Source organism: Halyomorpha halys, unplaced genomic scaffold (genome assembly GCF_000696795.3).
Source record: "Halyomorpha halys isolate HHAL.00 unplaced genomic scaffold, Hhal_1.1 Scaffold422.1, whole genome shotgun sequence".
Lineage (NCBI taxonomy): Eukaryota > Metazoa > Arthropoda > Insecta > Hemiptera > Pentatomidae > Halyomorpha > Halyomorpha halys.
Genome location: NW_027111899.1, coordinates 522,551 through 541,442, shown reverse-complemented (window position 1 = coordinate 541,442; position 18,892 = coordinate 522,551). Strand labels below are relative to the sequence as shown.

The window sequence follows — 18,892 nt, the reverse complement described above, 5'->3', positions numbered from 1 at the left end:
ATATTTTAAATGAAACACAAATAAGTTGGTGTAACCTATTTAATTTTGCCAACGTTTCGGCTAGAGTTTATAGCCTTCTTCAGAGCTAAGAACAGAACAACATAACAACCACAAGAAGTATAGAAAATAAAAAATAATATATGAACAGAATGACATAAAATAGAACTAATAAAATGAAGTTACACAGTATACAGTATACATAGGTAATTGAATAAGTATATACTTATATTTTGCATCTTTATCAATTATTATGGTTACATATGTAAAGATGCTTACCTTCAGACTCTAACCTAACTCCACCTCTAAATAACAATTAAGTGCGGTTAACACATGGTTTTAAATAAAGTAACCTCTGAGACTGTTATATGCCATTTATAATTGTAAGAGTGTTACAGAGTGGTACTAAAGACTATAAGAACTGATTTTGTTTTATAGGTATGTATAGCTAAAGATATAATGTATTATTTAATTTGAACTTGTCATTAATTAATAAAATAATTGTTTTATAGCAAAAGAAGTTTATAGTCTTGAAGTCTATAACTAACACAAGATTATACATATATTTTCTTTCTCTTAATTTTCTTTTTCTTTCCATATTTTAATTTTTAAATTATTAATAACTAATATGTTCATACTTATTTGCATTATATAACTTCATTTTTATTTTATTTCCTTAATTATGTTATGTTACCCACTTTTTCAATTACCTATGTATATATTTTATTTCCCACTTCTCTCATCATTTCATTTTATTAATTCTACTCTGTAAAATTATTCATTTTATGTCATTCTGTTTATATATTCTTTTTTATTTTCTATACTTATTGTGGTTGTTATGTTGTTCTGTTCTTAGCCCTGAAGAAGGCTAGAAACTCTAGCCGAAACGTTGGCAGAATTAAATAGGTTACACCAACTTATTTGTGTTTCATTTAGACCGCATGGGGCTGCTTCGGGAACCATCTTCTCCTTGTACGGCATTCGCGGCTAACTGTCTCTCATAATATATTTTTTTAAGTGAGCAAATTTTGAAATAATGTTTAAAATCCATGAATACTGGAGATTAGCTAAATTACTCGGAGAAAGTTCACAACTATTGCTCTAACTCTTTCGTAGCCGTTGCTATGGTACATGTCACCAAGACATTATCTAATAGGCGTGAATTTATGTACCTGCAGTGAAGATACTGTCACAATATAACCACAGTCGCACCTTAAACTACGTCACTGACTGTCTACAACTACGTCACTCGTGATAGTATTCACTCTCATAATAGCAACTATCGTACAGTTTCAAAGTTACAGCATTCTTAACAAACATGACATCAAATATACAGTAGACACCAAAGGTGAACAACTTTTCAGTATATAAGATCTACTTTTTATCTTTTTGATTATGTTCATTTTGTTTATTCTTCTGTTTGTATATATTTTAAGAGTTTTTTTTTTGTTAATACATTTATTTATTTTAGTATGTATGAGATCAGTCATCACTATTACCTATTACCCACAACTATGTGGTAGATTGTAATATCTACCAATAAATAAAAAAATATTAAAAAAAAAAAATTTTTATCTTAAAACTGTGTCGCGATCGACTTGTCATAGGCGTACTCTAAGGGTATGAAATGTATACTATGTTTACTATACACCGTGTTTCAGTATAAGGTGCATTCCAGCGAGGTATCGGTAGATAAGTAAAATAAATGGTCAATCACATTAAGATTTAAGAGACGTGGGCTGTTGAAGAAAAAAAATTTCCGGACCCAACTTTTGATAGCAGCATTCCGTACATGCGGTACTTAAAAACTTCGATATTCCGGCACTTGTTGAAGATAGAATTTTTACTAGCTTAAAATGCAATTTAATTTTTTTATTAACAATGTATAAGTTGTTGTGCTATTTATTCGTAAATGTGAAAAAATGATGTACAATGAGACTGATAATTTGAATTCAATATTTCACTTTCACATTATTTTGGGCGGCAGGTAAACTTATCACGAAAGAATAATATGACTTGCTAATCTATGATTAGCTCACTGAGTACCTCTTGTGCTGAAATATAGATATACCGCTTATCAACGTACTTGCGTATCTATGTAAAACAACTACAATAATTATTTATTATTAAAATATATTGTGCTACACGGGCGGAGATCACAGTGTCAGGTCATTCAGAATTCTTGGAATCTATGACCTTTGCAAATTCACATAATGCATGAAACTATTATTAGGAAGTTTTGTCCTCTACAATCACTCATATTACACGGAAATTCCACCCGAGATATTCCAAGCTACCAAATTTGATTCGACCAAAATTGGCCTTGCGATTGTTGAAAATTGCCCTGTTATATTAAAATTATCATTTTATGTTATAAGTTCTTTCTCTTATCTTCCAGTTTCGACTATTTATCAGAAAAATATTCCACTTGTATGGATATAAATAAGATATTGTATCATTACGTTACTTATAAGCTGTGATAACTTGTAACTCCGTAAAAAAACATAACACTATTAAAAAAAATCTTATTAGAGACATCTCGGTATAAAGGAATCCAACAATACCATTGCAGCGTGAACTATCTCCGTCTAATGTAGTTTATCTGTAGTATTCATCGATTTTAAACGCTATAATAAAGTTTGAACTATCGCATATTCATTATTAACTTTAAAACAAGAATATTAACGTACAGTTAATTAAATTTAGACTTCAAATAAATGAATTCTTTTTTAGATATACATGACGACCAGAATTAAAAAAAAAAACAGTTTTATTAAATTTTTCCTTTTATGGGACTGAATGTGATATGAAGGAATAGAAAGAAAGACCCTTTTTTCTCATTAAACCATATCCAGTAAAGACATTTTTTTCCTAAACAAGATTAATCGTTCCTAAACTTTATTTTTCCTCCAAAATATCAGAAATAGAAGGTGAACAGTGGCGGACACGGACAAAATTATTACAGGATATTGTTAGTATAATTTTTGAATTGTTTCTCTCAGTCATTTTAAATTGTTTCTCTCAGGAAGTCATTCTACATTTTATTTTTAAAATATATAAATTTATGTATAATAACGGAAGAAAGATTTCAGCTGAGTCGTTTTCTTTTGATAACATAAAAATCAATAAAAAAATCTTTTGGTAACAATTAAAATTATTATTATTTATTTATAAAATTATTAATAATTATAAAATTATTTAAATAAAAAAATTAACAGTAGAAATTTCGCTCAGATATAAATTCTGGTTTAAACATAGTCTCAGCCATAAATCAATTGTATCTAGACTAGAACTCAGTGCATCATGTTGCCAAACGTTTATGAAAGAAGCATTCTGTACCAGCATTCTTTGCTCGGAAGAGTACTTCCTATGACATTTCATTGACAGAAGCTCGATGCTAAATGCTACTAAAATAACTAAAAATCAACACCCCACTATATAAGTGAGAGTGTTCCATACAACTACTATATAACATCCAACATCAACTAACAAAATATCCATTGTTTCCGACTCAGCGAAATAGTACATGAAATAAATTATAACCATAAGAAGATTTTGCCCTATAAATCGTAAATTTTCCTGTTATGGAAGAAACGTTCAAGTTATCAAACAATGGGGTATAAATTGATTAATTGCCGTATCAGAACAATAAATAAATTGCAATTTTTTTTCCTACGCCACCGGGAGTGGGCGATTACGCCATTTTCCCTCTCGCAGCGCAGTACAATTTTACTTTTCCTTAGTTTGTCCGCATCCTGCTGAATATCTTCTAGACCAATACACGTCAAAAGATGGTCTCCATCCATGTCTCCCATGTTGTATAGAGAACATTTTGGTGTATCCACGATGCCTATTTGCTGGAGGTGTTTTTGGAGCAGATCATGTCCTGTTACTAGCCGAAAACAGGCCACTCCCTCAGCTCTGCTAAGATTGCCAGGGATTCGTTTATCCTTATCCAGTAGGCTCTCACTACCGTTTGAACTTTGTGTCTATCACTTGTCCTTTCCTCACAATAAGAACATGTAATTAATTTCACTATTCTGTAGTAAAGTGGCCGAACTGGTTGGTTCTCTGCACAATCGAGCTTAGCCAACTTGTCAGCTTTCGATAATATGAATTAAAAAAAAAAATTGTATTATTTATATTATTATTATTTTATTTATTTATTTTTGTAAATTTTAATTGTGTTAGTAGATAGTAATTCCAAAACATTTTGTATTTTTTCATATAACCTCGTAAATTTCATATGATTATGTCGAGTTCCGAGAATCATTGGAGAATCGCATGTGCCTTTGATGCCCAAAATAAAAATGATAATATGAAACACCCAATTATTACTATTAATAACAAAGAGAGATAGTTGATTATTTTAAATAAACAAAATTAAAAGTACTTTGGAGGTAGTTTTATTTGAAAATTCGGTATTATAGCCCTGTAAGATTATTTAAATGATGATAAAACCCAACTGATATTAAAGATAAGTTGATAAGCCGAGTTTTATGAAAATCGTTAGTGCTATTTTTGAGAAAATTGAAAAAATAAGAACTATTTATTCTATAATGTGGACAGTCGATTTACTCAAAAAAGTTGCTGTTACATCACAAGGATATACCAGCCAGTAAAAATATTAAAACATAACACTTTAATGTAGAAGAAAATATAGTGTTTTCTTAGCTTGAAATAATTCAAAAATTAAATTTCTAGAGCTATTTACCACTAAGAAGCCACCTGATAGAACTAGTGAATAATTTCTTCATTGAAAGCCAAACTTTTTAAGAGCAACAGGTGGCTCTTCTGAAATGTTTTAGCCTAAAATGTTACTGAATAACTTCCCTCCGAAAGGTAGGCGAATATTTCGGTAACACTTATTTATTATTGAAGGGTTTAAGCCAGAATGTATTGTAGTAATAAAAATATGTCACTTATTTGCACTATACAAGGAAACAGATAATTTTTTCATTGAAATAAAACAATTTTATATACCAAGGTGAATAATCAAGAAGTTAAAAAAAAATCTGCGTATTTGTAATTTTTTTTTTTTAATTTTATTTAATCATATTTACAACTGTACATAAAATACGTCAAGTAAATTTGAAGTAATATCATAATGGCACTCTAAAAACATTTTTACAACATAAGGCCTCGAGGCCATCTTTTCAGACTCCTCGGAGGATTGTCCAGAATGAAAGAGGAACCAAGGTTAGAAACTAATGAGTTTGAGTGGTTATGGTGGATGGATTGATATCTGGTTCGGCTAGATCGGTTACATAGGGAACATTAAGGTCTTTATGGATGATTTTATTAGTAACAAAGTAAGAAGCATTAAGGATTTTACGAAGGATTTTGGATTGGATACGAGAGGAATTCGAAGGTTTAGTGGAACCCCAAAGCTCAACTCCATATGTCCAGATAGGCCTTATTGTAATGTAGATCAGTCTTTTGTAATGAATTGGAAGTTTAGGCCGTTTATCTAGTAAGTGCTGTAATAGTCGAAATCGATGTGAAGTTTAATAAATAGTTTGTCTGCTATCTTTTACTTTTTTTATTATCTTTTTTTTTTATATTTCTTATATTCTTTTTTATATCTTTCACCCATACCATCTTCCTACAATCAATTACTTGCTGATTATTATAACACAAAGAAAGTCATTTGTATACACACAATGTTTGTATAAATACAAACTAGTTATGATATGTAGGAAGATTATATAGCCAAGAAAAGTACAAAAATAAAACAGCAGACAAACTGTTTCTTAGTAACTTTTAACATGTAACATATTTCATGTTTATAAATATAGTTTCTAATAAATAGTTTTTCTGCTATCTTGTACTTTTCTTAACTGTAACCCATACCATCTTATTACAATCTACTAACAATTACATATGGCCGACTAATAATCTTCTAATATATAAATATACATTTACACACATATTATTTATTTTAATTACACATTTTTGAACCTTTATTAAACTGATGAGGAAATTCTGCATTTTGATATATTGGTATACAGGATACATTTTTTAAAATTATTCGTATTCATTATCAAGTTGGAATTATACATCGTAAGGTTCCGATAATGATTTAAATTTTAAATATTTAACTGAACAAAAGTGCTTTAAGTTATACAGTTTACAGCATACATATGTGTGTGTATATATGTATACTCAAGAAATAGATATATGATATAGATCTATTGATGTATAGTGGGAGTATTCAAGTCAAACATAATTGGCAAAGACCTCCTTTGATGCTAAGCAAATTCTGATCACAAATATGACTAACTTCATGAGTGGTTATGAACATTTAACCTGGCATTATTAGTAATTATTATTATAAACATTTAAATACTAATTGCAGTGAATGTTTATTAATTTTTTATCTCTGTTGTTTTTTTTATAGGTATTCAAAGCGGACTACCACAAGTCAGTTATGTGAAAGCTATAGACGTTTGGATGGGAACATGTACAGGTAGGCATATAATGCACTTACGATTCTTATTTATAATTTATATTTATAAAGAAATACAATTTTTTTTTTTACAATTTTTTAATCAGTCTTAATAAAATAGTATAAATGGAAAAACAATTTTTTTGTGTGTGAGAATCATTCTAATTTTGTCAATTATATAATTTAACGACACTTCATTCATCATTGTAATATTTAATTGATAATAGATTGTTAAAGTTTTCAATTAATTTTCCTTTAGTGTGGATACGCTTTATTCAGTATAAACATCTATAAAGTTTACAAGGCAAACATCGTTGTTATAATTGGCTTTACAAAGTCCTCTCGGCAGTTCCGCTGTATCAAATGAAACTCAGCATTATTTTCTATTCAAATATTTAAAATAATATTAAATATTGGTATTAAGAAGGAGTAAAATGTGTGTGTCTAGCTTAATGTAAAATTATATATTTTGTAATACATGGAATAATTATTTAGGCATGATATCCTATTGTATTACTTAATTAAGTGATGATTATAATTAGGTTGTTTTAATTTAGCAGTGAGGCGACTTTTTAAATGAGCAGCGAAAATTAATTGCAAAAGGTTAAATCCCTGAGGATTCTTCTTAAAAATTTAAACTTTAATCCTTCGCATTCCTTGATGAGCTCATCGCTTTCTCTGATCTGGTGTCAATTTTTTCTGTATAATGAGGTCTACGAGCTATTTTTAAATAATTAATTAAAATTCAGGATAAATTTAATATTTTGATCTATAATTTAATTATTGGACATAGTAATTGAACGAATTTTACCACAGCACAAATCCTTCACTGGAAATAAAAACTAAATAAATATAAGTATGGTCAAATAAATCATAACTCTTAGAAATAGATGATAGCTACTTTCTAAGAAACCATTTCATAACCTAATGTTGGAAATTTGGTTCGTAAGGAATAGATGCAAATTGTTACAGAGAATTCAGGGAATTGCTATGCATGGAAATGAAGCATTGCGGAAATTTAATCAGTATCATAACAAGAGAAAAGCAGTTTTCAACTCCCTTAGGTAAATCGTGTCATCAAACCATCTTGTATTGCAATATCTCCCAGTGAAAATATTATTTAACATTATTTATTATAAATGTTTGTCTCCAATCTCATTTAATATCTGAGGAAATTACTATCGAAATAAAAATACTCAGAGTGCTAGTTTATAATAATGTGTATTCTGAAGTAAGATATACTGTATCTATGTGCCACTACATTCTACTCATAGAGCTTCGTGAATTAATTTCACCGTTACCCAGTTTCAATCTCCAAGTAGAAGCCTTACATCTTCTGATACGTGTCCTACTTACTAACATTGACCAACCAACTCGTCTTTTTCCATGAAGTTTTCCAGTTGAGTGTCACGACACCATCCATTTGCACAACGTGCCCGGCCTACCGAAGTTGACCCAGCTTGATGCACCTGGTGAAGTGTATTTCCTTACGAAGTCCCGTGATTTCTCAATTCTTCCTTGGTCTACTGAGGCCGCCTTCTTGATTAGGACTAAAAATTATTCTAATTCTCGAAAATGAGTATTCAAAAAAATAATAAATGAACTATAAATTAGTAATACAAAATTTAAAAAAAAAAAAAGTTTATACGTAAAACTAGTTAGTTTGAATTAATTGAGAGAAAGACGTCCACAAGAAAAATATTTTTTTTAAATAATTTATTTATTGTTATTTACAACTGTACAACATTTATACAACAAGTAAATTTGCTGTAGGTGAGATAGTGACATGACACAAACATGTGGAGAATCTACCCATTGATAGAACTCCAATAACATTTCTAGAAAAGAAGATCCGAGACTATCTTCTTTTCAGACGCCTAGGAGGATTATTAGGTAATGAAGGAGATGCCAGGTTAGAAACAAGTGGATTTGGATGGTTGGGAAGTTTCACACGGAAGGAATGTTATCTGGTTTTGGCCAAATCGGCAACATATGGGACATTGAGGTCATGATGGATGACTTGATTTGTGACAAAGTAAGGACCATTAAGGATTTTATGAAGGATTTTGGACTGTAAGGATTAGATTCGGGAGGATTTTGATGGTTTAGTGGAGCCCCAAAGCTCAACTCCGTATGTCCAGATAGGCCTTATAATAGTCATGTAGATCTGTCTTTTGTAACGGATTGGCAATTAAGACCGTTTGTCTAGTAAATGTTGTAATAGTCGAAATCGACGAGCAGTTTCCTGTCTTTTCAGTCTTGTATGAGGATTCCATGTCAGTCGTTTGTCGAAATGTACTCCTAAGTAACGGATCTGTTCGACAGGAATAAGTGGGGTATTATTAAAGGATACTGTTAGACAAGAGGTCATTACAACGAAGGGTAAATGTGATTTAAGGAACAATTTTAGTACAAAAATTAAAAAAAACTATGCCTGAAAGCTTTTCTTTGGGTATTTCTAACCAGGGGTAACTTTTGATTTACTATGAAACCATCATTGAATGGAAAATAATTTAATGGAAGGAAAATGGTCCGGGTTTCGGTAAAAAAAAAAGTACTCAAATAGCAAGAAAAAATACTTATTTGAAAACTACTTTTTGACCCACGTTGCATTTCTCAACGAAACTGATATTTCATACTTCTAGCAGAAATATGCCTCAGATGTTAAAGGAACGTTTTGCCCCAAGATGGACTGCCGGAAGTGCCACATCATATAATTTTAATCATATTTAATACTTACCAATACTTAATTATCCCTTTATAGCATTATTTAAGATTGTTTTATTCCATTCGAATTCTTCAAAAGAAGCCATAGTATAGTTAATGACTTAGTGTTATAAATACTATAATATAGTATTTGTTTCGAAGAAGAAACATGACAGTGTCCTGCGAAATTCTCGTAACTTTACAGCATTACTGGAAAAATAAATTTCATAGCTGCTGAAACAGCTTATGAAATTATTAAATATGAAGGGGAAGGTGTCCTTCGCGTTGGTTTGAAAAAATTTAGCTGTGGAGATACGACGTTGGAAAGGAAGAAGGCCTTCGGGTGACCATTAATCGATATTAATGAGGTTCTGCTGGAACCTTTTCAGTCAAATCCGTCCACAAGTAATCGCAAACTTGCAAGGGAGTGTGGTGTGTCGAAAAATATTATTAGTCGCCATCTATTCTCCATGGAGAAGGTGAAAAAGAGGCTGGTCCCTCACGAGCTTACTCCTCAGCAATTATTTCTCCCTTCCCGTCGAACCAAAGAAAAGTTTAAAGAATTTCATGGATTCGAACTCCTTCCTCATCCACTGTATAGTCCAGAACTCGTACCATCGGATTACTTCTTATTTTGATCCATGGCCCATTTCCTTCAAGAGAAAAAATGATAATTTAGCGGAAGTTGAAATTGTGGTCCAAGATTTCTTTGTCAGCCATCCCAAAGAATGTTATCAGCGTGTAATCGAACAATTGGTTAGCAGATGGCTAATGGCGGTTGATAACGATGGACTATTCTTTGATAATTAATTGTATTTTATATCAAAGGAATAATAATACAAATATTTGGTTGAAAAACGGTCTTTTTTTTATACACCCTATTAGTTTTATAATGAAGTAATTAATTAAAATCGTTAGAGCCATTTTTGAAAAAATCGAGAAAATGTGAAAAATAGATTCTATAAAGCGGTAATAAGTCTGTCGATTTTATCAAAAAAAGTCGCTATAACATCCCAGGTATAAACCCACCTTAAATATGTAATTCCACTTTCGTAAACTTTTTCGTTTTTGAGCTCGGCTGTTCAATTACACGTAGGTCATTTTGTGAGATTTGGTTATTTGGATACAGAGAACCTTCTAATATTTCGGTCGAAAACTCGAATTCAAAATTTCGCACTATAATAATACTTTCCCTTACTATATATTCCATACATAGTTAAATAAAAGTAGCAATGCTTATTCTCTTACGAAATTTTCTTTTTCTTCTTTCTCGTAAATTAGTCCTGATTTCGAATAAAATTCAGTCAGTTCAAACTGCTATAAAGTAGAGTACTAGTTCGGAGAAAGGCGTGATCCTTTGATGTCAAGGAAGGAGGCAGACCAAGTTTCCTTTAGAGAAAGCAATAAGAGAACTCCTAGGGTGGAAAGAGCAGCTAACGACAGGAGGCTACACAACTTCTTTAGACAGTCACAGGTTATTGTGGAACTGCCGATGTAAGCATCTTCTTAACTCAGTCTCTTCTTCCTCTGATATAATGTTTGAAAGAATTTACTGATTAATTCAAAGTTTAGAACCACTAACATTCCTATTAAGCATTCTGTCACCAATCTAGGTTTTTTTTATTCTATTGATTGAGAAAGTATTGAACCTAACTACTTATCGACGCTAAATAATATATGGCAGCGGCACCCTGAGGTGTCCTAAGTTTATGGCAGGGGTGCTGCAAGGGAATGCCATTTTCTCGAAATACTACAAAGAAATAAATAAAATAGCAAATATACAATGTATTCCAGTACTTAATTTGGACTCCTTTGTTGTTGTTGATTGTTGCTTAAAGGCGTAAAACCCTCTGGTCATCAACGCCTATGGCATGATAAAAGTAAAAAATAAAATAAAATAAAAAATGTAAAAATTAAAAAATAAAATAAATAAAAAACATAAAAAAATAAAAATCGAAGAGGAGTTATAATTTATAAAGAAGGCGATGTGCTTTTAAAAATTCAAACACTCGTGTAATTTTAGCTTCCTCATCTGCGAGAGCTTCGGATAAATTTGGGGTCAGTCCTATCCTATTTATTGTTGGCAAATAGTGAGGACACTCTTCATTTGGACTCCTTTTTTCCTGTTCTTAAAGGATGACGCTCCCCTGACTTCAAAGCCATACATCAGCAGTAACAAGAAAATTATTTCAAAAAATAGCTGTTTCTAGTTTTAAGTTTGAATTATCTATTTAGGATAAAATACACCATTGCTAGCCTTGCGTAGGTTTGAGTTAGTTTGATGTTGATGTGGTGGTTCCAGGTGAGGCGGCGGTCGAGGTGAATTCATTTAGGAAGTTATAAGAAAAAAATACTTAATCCTTTACTGTATTAAATTAATTAGTTAATTATTTTAGGACCGCCGAAAATGTGATTTTGTGTTAATTGTGGTAGAAAATCATTTTAGAAAGTATGTTTTATGACTTAATTTTAATTTATTGGGGTCATGTACTAGTATGTTTATGTTCAGTCGTAGGGCCCGAAACTTATTCCATGAGACTAGTTAGAAATGAAACGTCTTAGGTTCTAGCATAACTTCACGATTTTATTATTTTAGAATTTGGAAATGGAATTTGAACGAGGAAAACTTCCCCTAATTAAATTGAAATATCATTGCTAATCATCAATATCCATTAATTCATACTATATAGAAGAAAGTGTGTGTTTATAAGAGCTGAATTATGATACAAATAATTCAGCCTATAAATATTTTAAATAACCAGAGAATACGGCGACTTAGTACTGCAGTTCCTAACCTGGACCTTTGGCTTTGTTCAATTTTGACTTGAATTTTCCTGTTTAATTATAAATGTGTATTAAAACAGACTAATTACTTTCTAAAGGCTTGCATTCTTTCTGTACTAGTCCCCTTCCCATCTCATTTTTCAAACAATGGGAATTATTAAATAAGAACTAAAAATAAAAATCTGGCCTGAAATTGAAAAACGGCAGGAAACCCTCCACTTCCGCTCTCCGTGGTAGCCTTACTTATCTGACTTCTCAAACAAGACACTTAGCGAGTAGGTTGGTCGATGTACCGCACGTCACAATCTCACAAGAGAAGATCATAGAAAAAAAAGGAAATCCTTCCCCGCCGAACCCGCCCCGTTAAGACCCTCGGGGAGCGACGATCCTATATCACTTTTGAAATATTAGCTTAAAACGGGAAGAGGAGACTTTAAGATAGTTAAATCTAGCAGTATTTAAAAAGCGCCTGAAATTAATAAACGGCATGAGGCAATATTGTAACCCCCGCTTTCAGCGGACCCAACCCAACCTCTAAAAATGCCATATGGAAAAGGGAAGGCACCAGTTACGTGTTTATATACTTAGGTATATATTAATATTGTTTATATATACAATAAAGGAGGTAAAAAAAATCTGGAGCGGTACGCGCATCACTCAAATTTTACTTACTAACCCATATGCGTCCCCAGGTGTTGTGGTGTTTCTTGGGCTCTCGTTAAAGTTTTTTTTCACAATTTTTATGGTTTAAAAAAAAAAAAATCTAAAAACCAGGGAAGGCAAAAATTATGAACAAAATATTTGTATTTCTCTCTAGCTATAAAAATTCGTATTTTAGGGTTTCTCAAAGTGGTAATAAAAAATATAAGTTTTACATTTTTAAGAATACAGTTTAATAAAAGATAACGTCACGTAAAGCCGTCACACGATTGGGAAAGATCATGCGTCTTGCCTCTTCCTATTCGAATCGGATGTATTTATTTCTCCTTTTTCCTCTTCAGCTATTCATAAAATTCCGTAATATTTTGTATTTATACATTATTTATTATTGCTAACACTTTGAATTGGTTAGTTTTTTCTAATTAACAAAACTAAAGACACTTCACATGAAGATGTTTTGAAACTTTAGCATTTAATCCATGTTATACTATTTCAATGAGGGTAATACCTATCTGGTATTAAAAAGTGGACAATCGCACATAGATTAACTGGGTTTAATCAAAATCGTTCGAGCCGTTTTAGAGAAAATCGAAAAAATATAAATCGATCCCATAAAGTGGCACTCCCAATCAGTCAATTTTAGCGACAACATCGCTGTCATATTCTAGTAATATATCTGCCTTAATATTTACTTTTCGATTTTGTGCTTGGCTGTTCAAACAAATACAGAACACTTTGCAAGACTTGGTTATTTGGACTCAAAAACGTGTATTTCCGTTGAAAACTCGAATTCGAAATTTTGCACAATCGCAATTCTTTACCTTACTATGTATGTTATATGGAATGAGTGAAAGTGAAAGCCATTAAATACCCCTTTGAATCTTTATATGTATCTAAAATGATGAATAAAAATTATTATTTGGACACACCACGTAATTTATGCTGATTAATAATGATTAAGAAAAAAAAAATCAATTATTAGAAAAAATATTTTTTTCTAGGATCTAGAGATATTATTTTCTTAAACCACTTAGAATCCGGATATTTCTTAACCAAGCTTTATTACGGATATAGAGCTTAAGCATAATCACCATTAATAATTTCAGCTTCATAAAACTCCTCATTTTTGAAATATATTGATATGAATTCAGTAAGTGAGTGTTATCTGACTTTTATATGTTAATATAGCCCGTTTCCATGGAAACCTGCAAAAATACTTAAAAATATGCATGGACCCCGAGTACAAATCTTTGCTTATAATGGTCCTATTTAGAACATATAAGTTTTACGTAGTAGAAAATTTAATATTCTTTCAAATGAGTTACAATTATATTCTAACAGAGGTATAATTCATTAATTGAAAAATTAATTGCTTTTTAGATATTAGAAATATTTTTTTATAAACCACTTGGGAGTATCAATGTTCGAATCTACATCTATCACATCTAAAAAAGTTTCATTTCAATAAAAGAAAAAATAGTTTTTATAACTTTGTGCTTTAGAATTATTCTGAAACCAGTTATATAAATTTCTTAGAATTAACAGATAAATAAAACAGTAATGACCAAACAGCTGTAAATAAACAAATGAGTTTACAGCTATCCAGTATTTATTTGAATAATAATAATCGATTTTCCATTAATATATATGTATATATATCCCCACCGATTAACAATTAAGTATGATATACATTTCGATGTTTTATACATTATGTTTGGCTTATAGGTTTTTTAATTCAATATAAATTTTTAAAGAACGGCATCAATCGTGTCTAGTAGATTTCAATTAAATTTGTATATGGTCTTCAATTAAAATATGATCGAAGTCAAGTCAGAATCTATAACTGGTGAACCTATGAGTGTTTGACTAAATACTCAAATATTTATTATCTATTTAACTAAATAGAAATATTTTATTTTAAACAATATGGAACACAATGGAAGGGAATGACCGAAAAAAAGAAACTTCAAATTTTAAGAATTTATGAATCTAGAGTGAATAATGTACACCTGACAGTACCGAAATAAATATATTTTCTACTACACCTATCCTCACACCTTAACCTAAGAATTAAGAGTTTACCAATTTCAAAAGTCATTGCGATCCGTTGCCACAGCTCTCTAGTCCCGCGAGTTCAACAAAATTACTTCTTCTTGAAACGCTACCTTCTCTAATAGTACCAAAAATTCTTTCTATTATTCCTCTCTCAAATACGAGAAGTCTGTTCTCATCCGCTTTAGCTATGCCCAGGCCTCTAACACAAAAGTTAGAACTAGGCTAACCAGAGACTTGTAAAGAAATACTACCCCCTTCACCTAGCTGCACTAATTGTAGCATAAAATACTTAACGTCGATGGCAGATTATTTTCCTACAGTTTTACATAACTCTTATCTTGGATGGTAAGCAAAGGTTAGCTTTTGGCTAATCCATAAGATAACTCAACCTCACCAGATTCTTCCATCTATATACATCTTATGAGGTATACCTGGCTTTTATCATGATAAATGGATATTTTAGATCACTTCCCCATATTAGAGTTTATTTAAATTTGTTTATAGATAAAATTTTAAAAACTTTACCAATGATTTATAATTTTTTAAACATCTTGGACAAAATTTGATAAATAAAGAACTTTGCAGGACTTCGGCAGGGCTGATAAGAATCACGTTCTGATGTCAGCCTTGCGGAGTGGAGCGAAACGGTGTTTAACAATAAATAGTTTTTTTTTTACTATTTTGAAACCTTTATTGACTGCCACCCGGACTATCTTCCTCCAATCTACTTCATACGGTCAACTATCTTCTTCCAATATACAATTATAAGTATTATAAATATTGATAGTTGTTTGATTACCTTTATAAATGCCTAGTGATTTCTCTCTCTCTCTCTCTATATATATATATAAAACTGTATGCATTCATTGCAAAATTTTCAACAGAAGTTAAAAATTAAAAATGAAGAATTAATAATAATGACTGACTAATTCTGAAAAATAATTTTCCGCTACTAATGTATTAGTAATTATTTCTATGTGCCACTCTGAAAGTCAGGTAGTTCTTTTTTTGTTTTTTTTCTTACCTCCTAGAGAAAAGAAGAAGGCATTTACAAATATATATATACATATATACATATACCGGCTATTTCATTTTATTTTTTGCCGGGATGGCATTATAAGAATGGTTGCCGGGTCCGCTGAAGGCCCGTCAACAATGATGCCATATGTTTGCCTGGATGCTCACTAGGAATAGGGAGGGGCTATTCCTGTTGGTAAGAAAGTCAGGTAGTGAGTAATGATATTATACATATATTGGTATTGGTATTGGTATTTGGTGGGAGGAACAAGTCCGGCAAGTGGGCCTAGTGGTCCTTGCTGCCAACCCCTGGCGGCTACATGAGTTGCCGCCGCGTACTAACCAAGTGGGAGTGTCAAAATTCCGAAGGACCGCCAAAAAATAATTATTAACTGCCCCAGGTAGGAATCGAACCCACAACGTTCTGAATCGAGCGCCCTGGGACCAACGTCCCAACTCACAAGACCGTCTCGTCCCTATTATTAAACATATATATACAGTATTTATATTCAGCCTGAACCAATTTTAAACTCCTTGCTCCATCATATCTCCAATGTAAATATTAAAAGCTGATTAAACTACAGCCACTTAATCTAGGTTATTGGTGTCTGAAAAAAATTCCCTAATAAATATATTTAATATAACTAATGGAATACCTACTATTAGGTTAGTGGATATGAAATGACGGTTTTTGGGAGGGGGGGAGGAGGAGGGGGTTCTTTTATATATAAATATTGCTCTTCGTGTTTTCGTTATTCTTTTTTTTTTAACATAACCTCGTTTATAGCGTTGGTTTAAAAAAATTCGGTCTGGTGATTTTTCACTATAAAACGAACCGCGAGGAAGACTACCGCACGCCCAAAAGGCCGCATATATCGCACAGAACAATTGTTTAATCATCACGGGGAGGCCCCTCACCTCCAAATATTTTCCAGTCGAATCCACATGGAACGGACACACTAAAACATTAGATAAGTATTTCACCGTATACCTTTAAGTACCAAAGGTTGAAAGAGGTAGTATCCAATCTTAATAATGTAACCATACGTAATGCAACCTATTAATTTAATATTTTTTTCTGTTTTATAAGTATCGGAAAAAAACAAAAATCAGAACAATTGCGAAATTATATAAGAGGTTTTGCTGCACCCAGCCTATTCACGGATCTCTCGCCAACCGACTTTCATTTTTTTATACATTTCAATCTGTAGTTAGACAGCCTACTAAATTCGATATCTGAATTTATTGATTCTAAAGATCAGAATTTTTCAAGTCAGGTATCTATGCTTAAAATTCCCGCTGAGAAAAGTTTATTGAAGCGAATGGAAAATATTTTGATTAAATAAACACCTTATGAAAAAAGATATGTAGTTTTATATGTTCACTTCGAAATCCGACATTTTATATGCACCATCCTACTATTAAGAAAGATCTTCATTGGACAAATTTTTGTTATCTATTATTTTGTCATTTATTGCTTGTATTGTGTGTTAATTTGTTTTGATTTAAATACTGTATAAATTACAAATAGTTATTTAATAAAAGCTACTCATAATAGAGTAGAGCTATTTGAATGTATTAGTGGAAAAAAGTAATTTTTTTTTATTTCAGCATTTGTTTTTTGTGCTCTGTTGGAATTTACTTTTGTTAACTACAAATGGCGGAAGGTAGGTAGGCCACCAATGCAGAGCTACCGTGTGAATGGAGAAGTGGCTACTGTTGATCTCCCAACTGATCCAGTAAGAATATTTGTTTTATATTATCATTATTGAAAACATTATTCTATAGTACTATTTAATTTAATATGAAATACATGTAGGAAAGAGAATTTAATGCATGTTAGAGGTTGCAGATTTATGTTCACTGAAATATACCAAAGCACCTAAATCTTGTTTATATGCATTCATTCTGAGAAGGAAATTAGGGAGTAGGTTGGCCAGAGCTAGGCTATTGAGGGTAATTTATTTTCTATCCCATGAGTTATAGAATGAAAATAAATGGAGTCCGTAAACTCTATCCGTATAAAGTTATAAAGTCCCTTGACCATTCAATAACAGCAATATCCTTATTGTTATTTGTATTTTTTTTACATTTATCAAGGATTAGATTAAAAATTAAGTGAAGGGTTACTCTTAGTAATGTAAATCTGCATTTGGTATCCTTTATGCGTAGCCTTTTGAGTATTACCCATTTCCTCTTAATGTTCAACTTAGTTATGATCTCTGGTTTTGTCTATGGGATTTAAGCGATTCTGCAATGAATAGTAACTATATATGCACCCTGGTCTACTTCCCATTGGTTTTTAAATATGTTTTATGAATAAAAATACCTTTTCATCCCCCAAATCCTACTTAATTTTCAATTTTCATTATAAGGACACGTTGCTTCAAAAGGCTGATTGTGAAACTTTGGCAATAGGTTTGTTGTATGTTGGGTTACTTCTATCTAGACACAGTATTCTCCATAGCTCAGGTTTAAGTATTTCTTCCCTGTAAAATTATTAGTCGAACAATATCCATAACTCAATTTAAGTTAGCATATTGACTTCACCCTCATGGGCATTAGGAAAGAGTTCTGTGGGTTTAATTACAGTTGTTAATAATTTAAGAGATAAAATTGTTTTTGCTTTTGTACTTGATCCTATTACCCGTTTTGAGTCTGGAATGGAACTCCATCACTTAGCTTTACTTGTGCTATTCTTTCTCATAGTTTTCTAATACTTCTCTCAAGCTCGGCCTATCAGTCTTTTGGGGTGTCACCTATTGTTGTGGATCATGAAGTTCCTGTCGAGTTTGGCTCCACTTCCAAAATGTTATTATTATATCTAGTATGGTTCGCTTCAATGATGTAAGATGTGCTATATCAACATGAGCATGGATATTCTCTATAGCTGTCATATTAAAGTATAATTACAATTATGTTAACAGTTGATCAAAATTAAACAATCATCTTTTTTTTATTTTACTTCCATTATTTGACATCATTATATACCACCTAGATCACATCTGCTTGCCACACTAGATGAAAAAGTGGAAAAGCGCCAATAGATCTTTCCTTTTTGTGCCAGGGATAATTAACTTACTTTATTAATAAATGATTAATAAACTTACTAAGCAGGGATAATTTTCAATGTTGCTTGAACAAATTGGACAAATAATTTATTAATAGAAAACAAAAACAGAGTATCAGAAAAAAGGATGACCAAGGATTCTATATAGCATGATT

General features: G+C 31.4%; 1 protein-coding gene across 2 annotated transcripts in view; it reads left to right on the top strand.

Annotated features, from left to right (window-relative positions):
• Window positions 1-18,892, top strand: part of LOC106682539 (glycine receptor subunit beta-type 4) — a 409,926-nt gene that overhangs the window by 385,185 nt on the left and 5,849 nt on the right. For both annotated transcript variants that reach the window (XM_067049814.1, XM_067049815.1), the window contains exons 8-9: window positions 6,398-6,466; window positions 17,279-17,406. In XM_067049814.1, coding sequence (XP_066905915.1) covers window positions 6,398-6,466; window positions 17,279-17,406 — 197 coding nt within the window. The remainder of the gene's footprint in view (window positions 1-6,397; window positions 6,467-17,278; window positions 17,407-18,892) is intronic.